General features: G+C 34.2%; 1 protein-coding gene across 1 annotated transcript; it reads left to right on the plus strand.

Annotated features, from left to right (window-relative positions):
• Positions 1-496: 496 nt before the first annotated feature.
• Positions 497-2,566, plus strand: LOC123309364 (tigger transposable element-derived protein 6-like). The gene has a single exon (XM_044892445.1). The coding sequence runs from the start codon at positions 925-927 to the stop codon at positions 2,497-2,499; it is 1,575 nt and encodes a 524-aa protein (XP_044748380.1). The 5' UTR covers positions 497-924; the 3' UTR covers positions 2,500-2,566.
• The last annotated feature ends 11,959 nt before the right edge of the window (positions 2,567-14,525 follow it).

Below are 14,525 nucleotides of genomic sequence, written 5' to 3' on the forward strand. Positions count from 1 at the left end.
TTTTGAAAGTTTAGAATAGGTGATTTTTGGTGAAACGCTTCATTTTGACCAGTTCTACCTTCTGTTGAAAAAAAATACCCCACTTTCAAATACACCCTGTATACATAGAACCAATACAACTTTCAACAAAATGCAAAAATAAATTCGAGCACCTTCACCATAATATGTATTTCACTTTATATCAAGATAGAAGAAAATCCCGAAAATACTTTCGAAGAATAATACATAATAATTAAACTTATATAAAGCTAGCAATAAAGAATTATACTAAAGAATAAACAAAAAATAAATACTGAGATTGTGTGAGATAATGAAATATCTCAAATAAGTAATAAGTAACTCAAAAAATTTATATACAGAGTGTCCCAAAATTAAGCTATTAAATGTGTACTTATATTCTCGAGACAACATAAAGAGACTACCTACGAAATACGCTCACTGGATCCTTATAGAACATCCAACCCAAAGTCAGCCAAGCGTCAAGGCAACATATATACAGTGAAACCTCTCCTTGCGGACACCTCTATTAAGCGGACACTCCCTTTAAGCGGACAAATTTTCCGGAACAATAGCGTTACTTATGTCTTTACGTACAAAATCAACTCCTATAACCGGACACTCTAATAACCGGACGCGGACAACTTTCTTGGTTCCAAAAATACTGTGACCTCCCTTAACCGGACGCGAACCTCTAACAACCGAGTTGTATTATGTAGCAAAATAATATTTGTACATTGGTAACACTGCACTGTGTAACCGGGGAATTACCGTTTTTCGTTTAAATGCGAGTATGGACTCGGGGATTTCATTCGTATTACATCAAGTTTTGCACGATCACCGAAGGTTACGTATTTAATTTTCACCATCAACCAAGTTAGTGTTTAATTTTTGTTGTGCTACTGTTACTGTTGTGTTTCTGTTGAAATGGCACCTAGGAAAAAACTCCTTAGTTTGGGTGAAAAAATGGAAGTTATCAATACTTCTGAAAAGGAAAATTTGTCAGTCAGGAAGCTCGCCGAAAAATTCAGCATAGGAAAGACACAAGCCGCTGAAATCATCAAGAATAAAAACAATATTCGTCTGCAATGGGAGTCAGGAAGCAATAATAATAAAAAAAGGGAGTTTTTAAGATCTGATGGACTTAAAATTGACAAAGTGTGTTTCGATTGGTTTTCTCGTGCTCGCAGCCAAAACATTCCTATATCAGGAAGTTTAGTGAAAGCTAAAGCTCAGGAAATAGCAGAGAAATCAAATGTGGCAAACTTTCGGGCGTCTAATGGTTGGCTGGAAAAATGGCGTAAGAGACATGCCATAAGTTTTAAGTGTATTTCCGGAGAATCAGCAGATGTCAGTCAAGAAGACGTCAATCAGTTCAAAAGTAAATTGCCATCGCTACTTCTTGGGTATCGACCAGAAGATGTGTACAACGCCGATGAAACTGGCCTTTTCTTCCGAGCCTTACCGGAAAAAACCCTTGCCTTTAGATCTGAAAAATGTATTGGTGGAAAGCTTTCCAAGGAAAGGCTAACAATTTTATTTTGTGCTAATATGGCAGGACAAAAAGAAGATATGTTGGTGATTGGAAAGGCGGCCCGGCCTAGGGCATTCAAAAATGTACCAATGAAAGATTTACCGGTTATGTGGAAGTTTAACAAAAAAGCATGGATGACACAAGACATTATGAGTGAATGGTTGCTCAAATTTGATTTAAAAATGAGGAAACAAAAGCGAAAAATTTTGTTATTTTTGGATAACGCAGGGTCCCACCCACGTGAGGTGAAGCTACAAAATATAAAAGTTATCTTTCTACCTCCTAATACTACATCAATGTGTCAACCTCTGGATCAGGGTATCATACAAAATTTCAAATTCTTTTATCGAGGCTCAATATTGAAGCACATATTATCAAAAATGGATCAAGTAAAATCTGCTTCAGAGTTAGCAAAGTCCATAAATGTTTTAGAAGCCCTTTATTACATGAAAACAGCCTGGAATAAAGTTTCGTCAGCAACAATACAAAATTGTTTCAGAAAAGCTGGTTTTCTCAAAAGTAATGGCGATACTGCATCAGTTGAATGGGATTCAGAAGATTATCTTCCTTTATCTACGATTGCTCAGATGGAAGGGTGTGCCAAAGAAATGCAAATTTCTCAAGAAAATCTTGAAAGTTATGTTGGCATCGACGATATTACAGCAACGGAAGAAATGACTTTCAACCTTGACGAGGCGATTGAAAATATGATTGACCAGCAATATAATTCACCAGATGAAAAAGAAGACAGCGATCTCGAGCTTGATACTGTTGAAAACAATAATAACACTATTACTTCATGCAGTCAGGCTTTGAAGGTGATCAATGATTTAAAAATCTTCGCGAATGACGACTACATTGCCTTTCAGCACTTAAAAAATTTGGAAGATCATTATCAATCAAAAATTTTCAAGCAAAAAATGCAAAATATGCGGCAATCGAGCATTTTAGAATTCATAAATAAGTAAATTATATACAAAATATGTATGAACAATATGTATGCATTTATAATTCTAATAAATGTTTGTGTTAAAATTTCTTACTTTTTTACACACCCATTAAGGATGACAACTCTAATAAGCGGACACCTCTAATAACCGGACAAACTATGCGGAACCGTGAGTGTCCGCTTATTAGAGGTTTCACTGTATTTCATTTTTGATTAATTAAAGAATGGCCGTCAAAAAAAAATATGATATAGCAAAAATTTAAGCTCTTGTTCGAGAATCATTCAGACGAAAGCCAATTATCCAAATGCAAAAGTTTCATCCTCACTAATGTACACGTTCTTAACAAGCGGATACGAAAAAAAGACGACAAAGCAAACATTAGTATTGTTCGCTCAATGAATGCCGCAACAAAACAAATATGTATGTCTACTCCAGGTTACATTGAAAGAGCTATTGCGCCTACGTGAAACGAGCTGTTTCTCCATTTACAGACGCCGCAACAAATCGATTTAATTTTCGGAAAAGTTATATTTCAACGCGTCGAATATGAAGTGTGGTAATTGGAGAAGCAGAATAGGTAAAGACTAGGGATGAGCGAGTTACATCGATGTATCGAAAACATCGATCAGTAAGCGCTAGATGCCTCGAAACGGATGGAGCTTTGTGAAATGATTAGGGTTAAACCAATTCTCAAGGTTCGAGAGTTTTGCCTTGATAATATTTATTTTAGTGCCCTTACAAGAGCCCTCGATTATTAATTGAAATCTGTGGTTAGAGATGTGATAATCTTATGAATACATGGCTGTCAAAGTTGCTGAAAAGTTATGCATTATGCTCAGTGATTTTTCCGATAAATTCACATTGCTCTGTATGATGTGAAGAGACTGCCAATAAGCGCCCATACATTTTTTATGGATTTTCAGAGTGCAGCGATAGCTGGAACTTGACATTAATTATTCAATCCATTTCAGTATGTAACATGAAAAACGTGTTACTGTACAAAACCCTCGACAAAACCTAACAACTTTGACATGAACATTTTCATCCTAAAGCAAAAATTTATACAGGGTTGGACTTCGAAGATACGTTGAGATATTAGGTACCGTTGAAAATACAAGTAAATAATTTTTTCTCCGGAATAGTTGATCATTATAATTTTTTTGTGACATATTTTGCAATTCTCAACACCTTAACATTCTTCTGGAATGTATTCATTACATTGCCCCCTGAAAATTTTGAAAACATAAAAACATATTGAAAAAATCAATATGATACGATCTACAATGAAAAAACAACGACGAATTTTGTCAAGTTTACTGTGAGGTAAGTTGGTAAGTGATGAACTTACGTCCTGAAACAAGATCACCATCGAAATATTGCTTAATTAAAATATTGTGCGATCATTAATTTTTCTTGAAAGTGTTTCCAAACACCTAAGACTCAGGGAAGACAAATAAAATTCCTTCAGCATTAGAGGTGGTACATTATATATCAGAAGAAATTTTGCCTAGCAGACTGTTAAGAAAATAACGGGTTGGGCATAAGTATGGAATAAAATGAATATGTATATTATTTCTTCAACGATAACTCGAAATGAAAACGCTTAAACCCGTCGATTGATTTTTAATTATGCCCAGAGGACATAAATGAAAATTTATTATAATCGTAACTCATTCAACGTGTCCATCGTTATTTCAAGTTATTGGTTGAGAAACTATTGATTTTTTTTTTCGAGATACTTTTGTGTTTCTTCTGAAAATTGAAAAAAAAAAGAAAATATAGCGGGATTCTATTTTCAGCGAGCTTCCAACGAGCTCATAAATGGTGCGTATATATGTTTCCATTTGAAAAACAGTTAGGTGGCGTTGCGGTTAAGTGGTATAAAAAATACTCAATTTTATTACCAGAACTTTTTTTGCCATTTTAATTTCTAGTTATTGGTGGAAGACATATCTATAATATTCCGAGACTTATAGTTATTTATTCCTGATTGAGATTCCTGGAATTCGAGAGAAAATTTCTGAAGGTGCCATAAAAGTCAATTGATGGTGTATCAATTTTTTAACGCGGTACCGTAGATTCGGGTGATTTGGGACAATTGTTGAATTCAACTTGTCATATTTTCAAAACGGTGACCTATTTTTATCTGAAAATCAGGTTCGAATATGCTTAATGACTATTGATTAACATATATACCATGCTTCAGAATTCGGATATAAATTTTGAAAAAAATAAAATATACTTGTCCCAAGTCACCCACCGATTTGTGAGGCTCGGGACACAAGTTAAAATCTGTTGATTTCTCAACTCTCAAATGAAATAGGTGACTTGGGACGGTGTATAGTTTTGAAAAATTAGAATTTGTGATTATATAAGTAGTTGAAATTAAATGATAAACCCCTATTACACCAAAAGCGAATATATTGCAACTCAAATATAAAAAAACTAAACAAAACAAGGTAACTTTGAATTCTTTCATTCTTTGGTGATTTCTTTGTGGATATAACGTAAATAATAATATCCTGCGAAAAATCGTCATATTTCCTGCTGCCAATGAGCTGCTTGTATCTATTCGGCATTGTCCCAAGTCACCCTATGGAACAACAAAATAAATGAATGAGATCCGTGTTGCCATTTGATTTGTAAACAACCTTGTTTTATGACATATCTGATATCCCACATATCCAGAAAAAAAATTACACATGCACAAAGTGGAACACATGTACAGGATACTAGAAAGTATAAGGGCCATAAAAAAACGCGCTTTTACTCTCCTTAATTCATTAATTTTTCCTGTCATTTCAAACGCTCTGGTCGCGGCAAAATCAACAGGAATTAATTGTTAAACTAACCGAAAAGACGCTATACAATCTTATAAGTTTGTCCCTTCACTCATAAATGGTAAGAAACAAAGAAATCTGCAAGGGGGTAGTTGTCCCAAGTTACAGGACTGTCCCAAGTCACCCGAATCTACCGGTAGCTGTGTTTAGTATGGAAATTATTACCCTACATCCTACAAGAACTTGGCTTACTTTTAACCCACATTTTTGAGTAAATTTCTAGAAGATCCTGGAGATTATATCGATTTCTATCTGGTTTGTGGGTGTCGACACATTCCCATCCCTAGCGCCCACGCACATAAAGCCAACGCAAAATGAGCTTCGGATTGCATTCCTCGACTCTGTCGTTTAGCCGAAGAAAAATCGATAATTTCGTGAAGTTAATCAGCGTTTTGTCGTTAAAAGCGTTTGGACAAATAACGAAATCGGGGAATAATAATTCGAGTGTGACGGATAGGAACGTGAACGACCTTGTTATCTCGTAATCCATATGCATCGAAGCAGGTTTCGACACAAAGAGGACGTTTTTGTTCACGTGTGGTGTCGTTGATCCAATGTGGTTGAGTGGTCGCAGACGATCCATGAAAATAAAGAAGTAGTCGTATTTTCCTTCAATTTTCGAAAGATATTATGGATATTTCTATCATTGATGTCGAAATCAAATTTATTGGTGGTAATATCGTTGATCCAGAGCGATGAATGTTTTTATGGAAATTTGCTCATTACTTTTCGTAATTAATTCAAATTTCATTTCTGAGGGAGCTTTGAAATGAGAATTAATTGATTATCCAATCATTAACTACGAAAATTTGTCTCATAATTGATCACAGTGTGGTCAGTCGGTGGTCAGCCTACTACTACTAGAGAAAGTAGAAAAATTTATATCCTAGTTTCTTCATTGGGTTTTATGAGCACCGTATACAATACACATCGTCTCCACTCTGTACTACTTAAAGCTTATTCTTTACACAAATACATAATCATTACACTTATACGGGCAAACAGAGAGTTTTTTCTGAGGTTTTTATCTCTGTTTTTTCATGTATCATACTAAGATATGTATGGTACCCCGTTGACATTTTTCCTCTGCTTACACTGGATCTGGAACGAGGAACAGGTTTTTAGGATCTGTCTCTTGTTGCCATTTCTTTACACCCGCTTCATTGTTTTTCAGATTGTAAAAGTTTGTAACACTTTTTTTCAAAAGAATATATATATACTACTTAAAGTGTAGAGTGTAGATAAGACGATGAAATATTAGCTCGAATTGGGTACCAGTGAAAATTTAGAATTTCCACCAATGCATATACAGGGCGAGTCTTGAACCAAAATTCTAACAGTTGATTCTTGAGATCAAAGTAACTTTTTACTTATTCTGAAGGTAATTTTGTTTTTCCAATGGTGCCACAGGTCTTTATGAAAACTTAAAATGGCTGTATCTTTTATCAGGGCCGAATCGGAAAATGTGGTATAGGAAAAAGTGTTTCTTTTGACCTCAAGAATCTTCTGTTGAAATATTTCTACGAGTCGATGATACACCCTGTATATCGAGAAAATGAAGTTTCACCTGCAAACATATCATGGTTTTCCTTGCATTGTGCATTGGAGCATATAAGAAATCCCAGATTGTGATCACGTTCAAGAATCGATTCTAATTGAATCCCCACAATGTGGCAGAGACCGAGTGTTCAGTTCTCAGGCACTCTTTCGATTGATGACAGATATCTGGGAATTCATATTTCCCCAATGCACAAAGAATAATATAATTCTATGTTTGCAGGTGATACTGTTTTGATATTTTTACGTCGGTTCAGAATTGACACCAAGAGTATAGCTAAAAGCTATAAATGATTATGTACAGAATGTCTGCTAGAAAAAGATCCTATACCCTAAAGAAGAAACTGAAGAAATAACAGAAATGATTTTCAAATAAAATAATCTTAAAAATCATCCTCAATAAACAATAATACAAAAACAGTCTCGTCACATTTGAAAATTCCGTTTTGTTTTGTTTAATAGGACATCTTATATGGAATGGCTTCTATAGAAAGCCCTTTTAATGCCGAATCCAACCTTATTCAGGGTTATTAAAGTAACTTAAACCTACATAAGCCAAATCACCCTGCTAAAAGCGGAGGCATACTACAGTTTGTTACATTTTATTACACAAGGTCCGAATTTTCTTATACATACAAATGACCGTGTGGAAATAAAGAATTTTCGAGATTAAGGCTGAAACAGTCAGTGCCGATTTATTTATTGTTCTTGCGAATGCAAGTCGCATTGAAAATTGCAGAAGACTAAACCCCGGTTTCACATAACTTTGATTGCGCGATCAACGATTTCCAAAACGAAATCACTAAAACCTTCTAATTTCGGAATATGTATATTGAAAAAGTAGAAATAGAGAATCATTGAGTGGATTTATATAGATCATAATTTGATGCTAGAGTGATAGTCTGAATGCTCATGTCTGAATTATCGATTGAAAACAAATTTACATTTATCCGTAAATCAAGAGTTGATTCCCCGATCAAGGTTTGTGAAACCGGGGGTAAATTTCTCTTCAACGTAAATGTAACTTAGCGTTCCACTGAGTTTGAAAGCACAATTCCGATGTATATATATAGAACTTAAAATTAATATTCTGTTCACTAATCACTTAGCCTTACAATAAACAATTAACTGATAGCAAAAATGCTGAACGTTAAATAAATATTGAGATCGTGTTGTTCATTAAGATTATTTGGCAACTGTCAACCGCCAGCAAGTGTCAATCATTTATCCGTGGAGGGTAGACTACTCAACATACACTACCATGCGAAATTCAAGTTTCGTTTAGTTTTCTTGATTTTCTCAGCTGATTTTTTCTAATTTTTCTTCCGTTTGAACCTTCTGAAAAGTATGAGGAAGATTTCAAAGAACAAATGAATAAAATCGGTTCAGCCGTTTCCACGTGATGCGATGACAACACAAAAGAGGGTTCCAATTTTGTTTATAAAGAATTATTACTAGTAACTCATCAATTAAAATCCCAATTTTGATCTTTCCAAGGACGTATTATATTTAATTACATCAGACCACTTGATGCAGAATAATATTCTAAAAAAATCTCTGTCTGACTGTGAGAAAAAGCTCGTTGGAAGTGGTGTATTGAGATGTTAACATTTTTCTTGTCAGCATCATATCTTCTACCCCAAAATAACAGGCCATAGCTGATAAGAATGATTAATCGGAAGTTAAAGAATGAGATATGAAAGACTTGATCAAATTATCGATAAGTGTTGCATAAAGCCTCGTTGAATCTTCTGAATTGACTGATTCCTTTCATGCACTAAATCATGCTCATCGTATCGGCCCCTGCAGTCCCCCACCTGACCTTCTGGCGCTGGCAGGGTTCGATTCGATAATCTCGAAGGGGAGAGTTTCTCCTCTAAAGTTCGTCGCAAAGTTGGATCTGTTGAATTCGGGGGGTGGAACATGTCCTATTGCAGTCTCTATTGATCCCGATACGGTGCTTATGGCACATTCTTCGCCACCCTTACGGTTTGTCCGTTGTTGAAAACAAAAATAAAACGAGAACCAATAAGGAAATATCACCCTGCGAGGCACAAGGGGTTACTATGAAAATAATGGAGATATTGGATGAAGAAATTATTCGGAAAGATATCCTTCAGGATTAGATTGTTGACGGTTGGATGATTTTACCCCAGAATAAATCAAATTTCGCATTATCATTTTGAAAAGTTCATTTTTATCTTCAATATTCAAACCACAAAAGGTATTCAGTTAATTCAGTTTAGATATTATGTAATAGAGTATGTTATTATAAATGGATAAATATGAGCTCTTTATCCGAGTTTTTATCTTATTTATCAAGTTATACTCTTTGACTCGTACAAATATTTCAACAGTACATTCTTGAGGTCAAAAGAAACACTTTATCCTTTACCATTTTTTCCGAATCGCTTCGGTTTAAAAGATACAGGCTGTTGATAAACCATAAAAAATGTTATTTCCAGTTCCACCTCACAAAGGGTTCTATCGAATGAAATGAATTTCGGAATATATTTTTTTCATTTATTTGATGAATCTATATCGTACACAAGATATCACCCACGTCTTCCAGTTTTCTCATTATGACCATTGCGTACCATAAAAATACCAAAAATTCAAAGAACCCAACTGTTGGGACAAAGTTGGACGCTATCTAATGAATATTTGAACGTTTAGCGAAATTGAAGTATTCCTTATCGAGATTCCTTATATTTTCTCGTATGATGCGCCGTTTTCAAGTAATTTGAAAATTAAAAAGTATCTGGGAAATTTGAAAAATTGGATTCTTTGGCTGGATAGAACTCTGTTTAAAAGATCCACAATGTGTAGTGTCACAGATTTAGCTAGTTATTCTTAAGGTCATTTTGATTTTCCAGGGATGGCACAGCTCATTATGAAAACTTAAAATGTCTATATCTTTTTATTAGGGACGAATCGGAAAAATGGTACAGGAAATAAGTGTTGTATATCTTTTGACCTCAAGAATCTACTATTGAAATATTTGTAGGATTCGAAGACTCATCCTGTATCATCATAACAAGATATTTCTGTTGGTGTACCCTGTTTATAATTCACTCATAAGAGTTTGAATGAAATATTCTTATTTTACCCATTATATATTTTCCTTATTTTCACTCATTTCATCATTGTAATATCCATAAATATTTTGAATAAATTATGATAAAATATGGTCAAGTCGAGGGTCAAGTCTTCTTTATTATCAAAATATGATGAATTTAAAAGTTCATTCTCCAACTGTAACAGAAAAACACATGCAGCAACTAATTAAATGCTGTTCTGAAGTTTTATTACTTAGAAAGATCTTTTATAGCGGTTGAAAATCACAGAAAGGTGAATTAAAAAATTAAAAAAATCATTTGAGGATTTTTTAATTAGGTTTTACAAAAATACTTTTGCCAAAGGGTGTAGATTATTATGTATTTGAGCGATTTGGAATCCGTTCTCATGGTGTCCAATCATTTCAACCATTAAGAACCGAGTCAGCTGGGAATGCTATGCGGAAGAATGATCAAGATAAGGAGTTTTAAATTTGATGGCTCACTTTCACTTTCACCAGAGATATGAAATATTGTTGGTTAATGCAAAGAATGGAATTTAGTATCTTCATGAAAAGTCTCTCATGCAAAAAATATCAAATTTCATGAACCCCAAATCTCGATAATAGACATATTAAGGGTAATAAGTCTATGATCTCGATATATAAAAAAGTCGCCAATGTGTTGTTACAGCATTTATAACTCATCGACAGAACTGTTTGTTATGAAATTTCTTTCGTTGTATTGAATTTGTCTACGGTTATTATAAAATTTATTAAACTTTGGAGAATTCGATTAAATAAATGGTGATGGTGAATTTTTTCATGCTAAAAATTTTGTTTTAAGAATTAGGGATTGGATCAAATTACTTGGTTCCACATAGAAAATCAAATGCTAAAACTGTTTCGGTGAAACAATATGCGGACATTTAACTGAAAACAATGAAGTTCTATTAATAAATGATTGGATTATAAAACTGCAACTCAGAAACGAATGAGTTGGGAGAATCCGAAGGGGAAACATACGAAACAACTATCTCTATACGACATTCCCTTGGGCTGGTCCCCCCTGCAACGCCCCTGTGAGCATTTTCCGTTTTGCGTCGCATCAAAACTAGGCTTCCTCCCCACCGATCTAATAAAGTTCAGTTTGTTTCATATTTTAAGCCCTTTCGACTCAACCGTAATGGTCTAGTAGTGGGCCTCTCTTATCCACTTGATTTATTATAAACATTCGGATTTTGAGTGCGCTCCATCATTGTCGTTAATGTAAACAGTTGGGATCTCGTATGCGTTTTACTTTCAACGGTTTGTGGGAGTCGAGAACAGGTTTACCGGTCTCAACATGGGTATATTGTGTGACCTGTGATAAATTGGGAATTAGATGTGATGCATACAGAACATGGATTTATTCTAAAGAGCGCCGTGGAGAGCGTTTACGTCTGGTGTGTACACCTTTGCTCTTTTCTAAGCGATTGTTTATCGACTTGTATCTGGGAGAGCGTGCTCTGAATAAAATGGAACGTGGCCGATGTGCAAGAAGTAGACGAAGATCGCAGCGGAATAGTCGGATTATGCGAAAAGTAGAAAGTCTCGTCTTGTATTCCATTAAATTGGTCATTACTTTCAGGCGATATTGAAAGTGTTCTCTTGTTTGTATGTTCCTGGTTCATTTCAATGCTTTTATAGTTTTGATTTGAATTTTTTAAATTGCACCCTCTAATTCTACTCAAGTCAACTCTAAGGTTAAATGAAAAAAATAATGTTACAACGAAGAGGCTTTTACGGTGAATGTTTCGCAACATAATCGATAATATCTCAGTAAAACATCAATTCGGATTAACTTAGGGCTTTATGATGCAATGCATCAGTTGCAAGCTGAAGTTATTGATAGTTTGAACTCGAAAAAAAGTATTGCTGTTATCTTATACCGGACTAAAACATTCGTTTATGTGTTTGGGAACTAAAGGGTGTTTCAAATTGCGCGTTTTTTTTTAAGAATAAATAAAATATAGATGGTGCACCGAATTCGTCTGGGTATTTTGACATTTAAAAAGTACGATGTACGACATTTATAAAAATGGCTTCGTACACGATACAACAACGCGTTCAAATTGTTAAATTATTCCATGAAAATCCGCGTTCTTTGAAAAGTGTTTTTAGAAAATTACGTGAATTTTATGGTTAACATTATCGTCCATCTGAAAGCACTGTTCGTCGAATTATTAACAAATTTCAAGAGACCGGTTCGGTGATAATTGAATTTTTGTTGCCAGAATATTGACAAAGAGGACATTTGGTTTCAACACCTCACTTTGCAAATGACACAATTGATTTATTGAAACAATAATTTCCTGGACGAATAATCTCCAGAAACGCTGACATCAATTGGCAACCAAGATCATGTGATTTGACACCGTTGGACTTTTTTCTTTTGGGTTATTGGAGAAGCCAGGTATATAAGAATAATCCACAATCGATTCCTGAACTAAAGAATGAAATAATTCGTGTCGTAAGTGAGATAGAGCCTTAATTATGTCAAAATTTCATTGAAAATTTAAACAAAAGAGTAGACGTCTGTAGAGCTGCAAGAGGAGCGAGAAGAGGAGGCAATTTGGCAGATATTATTTTTCGTACATAAATGTCATAACTGATACTTCAATTACCAATAAAAAGTTTTTGAAAACGATTGCAAATTATGTGTTTTATTTATTTAAAAAAAAACGCGTAATTTGAAACACCCTTTATATAGTATATTTGAAATTTACTTGATACGCAGACGCAAAATGCAAATGGTTAACCCGAGTGCACCCAAAAGTACCTAGATATAGAGTAACAAACAGAGAATAAAGACTGGAGTATCACAGGAACTGTTTTGTAGCCAATATAATGGCGGGGTTTTAAATACACAATAAATGTATTGTGTATTCAAAGCCCCGTAAATCTAACAAAGCCACTTTGGAATTATACATTTTTTCTAGGCATAATTTTAGACTTAGTGATTAACCCTGTTGGATAAATCTCGGTTCTGCTAGCTTGAGACTACGACTGAAACAAATTACATTATTATGTAAAATATTTTAGTTGTACTCCATAGCTTGATGTTCGATGTAAATGCAAATGAATCTTTGGTTTGATTCTATGGGAGCGAGAGGACTAATAAAAAAAATTGGTTGTTCTCCTATAATCGCAAGGGTGTAGAAAAAGTCACCCCTAAATTTTGTTACACAAAAAACTTTTTTCCTTATTGATACTTATTTTTGATAGCTTGAGTCAAATAAGGTCTCTCGTAATTTCTTGTTGAAAGTAGATGTTTTCGGGAAAAAAAGATTTATCAACTTGTATTTTTTATTGCCTTCTCGCTTCCATAGAATGTATGCTCAATTTCATTTCTGTCAGTTTTCTGGTTTCTAAAAAGAAAATTGCTTTCCAGGTGCCATCAAGGGGGCCGTATCTAAGCAGGGGCTCCTAAAAAAAATTATAGGACCAACAAGGACTCAACTCTTAAATTTTTTCGCTAATCATTTGTACACCCTATATACAGGCCGTTATCGAATAAGTACGAAAAACTTCGGAGATTTTGCGTAAAAAAAGAATGACAGTTTGCTATTATATAACTTTTGTCCGTAAATGCTTGGTTTTCCCAGATTTAAACCTCGATTTAAACACACTATTAATTAATTAAAATTTTTCGTGAAAACTGACTATTTATTTATTGCTCTGAAATCGGTTGAGATATGCGAATGAAATTTGTGAGGTCCAAAGTGGTAGTTATTGCGCATTTTTTGAAATGCTGTTAGAAATTTCATGTTCAGAATTGGTGCTCATATTGGCATTGATCTCAATTTTTCAAAAGAAAGAAATAGTACGCCACTGAGATGTTTCAAACTAAATCATTTTCAAATCTCTCCTTGAATTTGTGACAAAAATCTCTGATGGGGCGCGTTTTTATGCAAAGAGTAAGACATAATTTGAAATATATTTAAATTATGACTGATAAAATGCATGATGTACAAGAAACATCCTCAATGAAATATGCTCGGAAATATCTTAGTATTGGGATCGATATATTTTGAAGTGGGAAACGCATATACAGTATGAGTCTTTGACTCGTACGAATATTTCAACATTAGAATCTTATGGTCAAAAGAAACACTTTTTTCCCTTATCATTTTTTCCGAATCGGCTAGGTTTTAAAGATACAGGCTGTTAAAAATTTTTTTTGGTGCTACTTCACAAACGGTTTTATCGAATGAAATAAATATAGTTTTTCATTTATTTGATGAAACTTTCTCCAACACTAGATATCACCCACGTCTTCCACCATTGCGTACCATTAAAATACCAAAAAATTCAAAGAACCCAACTCTTGAAATTAATAAATATTCGATCGTTTCATAAAATGAAAGTATCCTTCATATTTTCTCGTATAATGCGCCGTTTTCCAGTTTGATGTTCAAAAATTTAAAAGCATCTGTGAAATTTGAAAAATTGGGTACTTTGGCTGAATACAACTCTGTTTAAAAGATCCACAGATGTGTAGTGTCACAGATTAAGCTAGTTATTTTATTTATTTTATTATTATTATTATT

Source organism: Coccinella septempunctata, chromosome 3 (assembly GCF_907165205.1).
Source record: "Coccinella septempunctata chromosome 3, icCocSept1.1, whole genome shotgun sequence".
Lineage (NCBI taxonomy): Eukaryota > Metazoa > Arthropoda > Insecta > Coleoptera > Coccinellidae > Coccinella > Coccinella septempunctata.

Coding starts and splice junctions, on each gene's coding strand:
- LOC123309364 (XM_044892445.1), top strand. CDS start 925: ATGGCACCTAGGAAAAAACTCCTTAGTTTGGGTGAAAAAATGGAAGTT.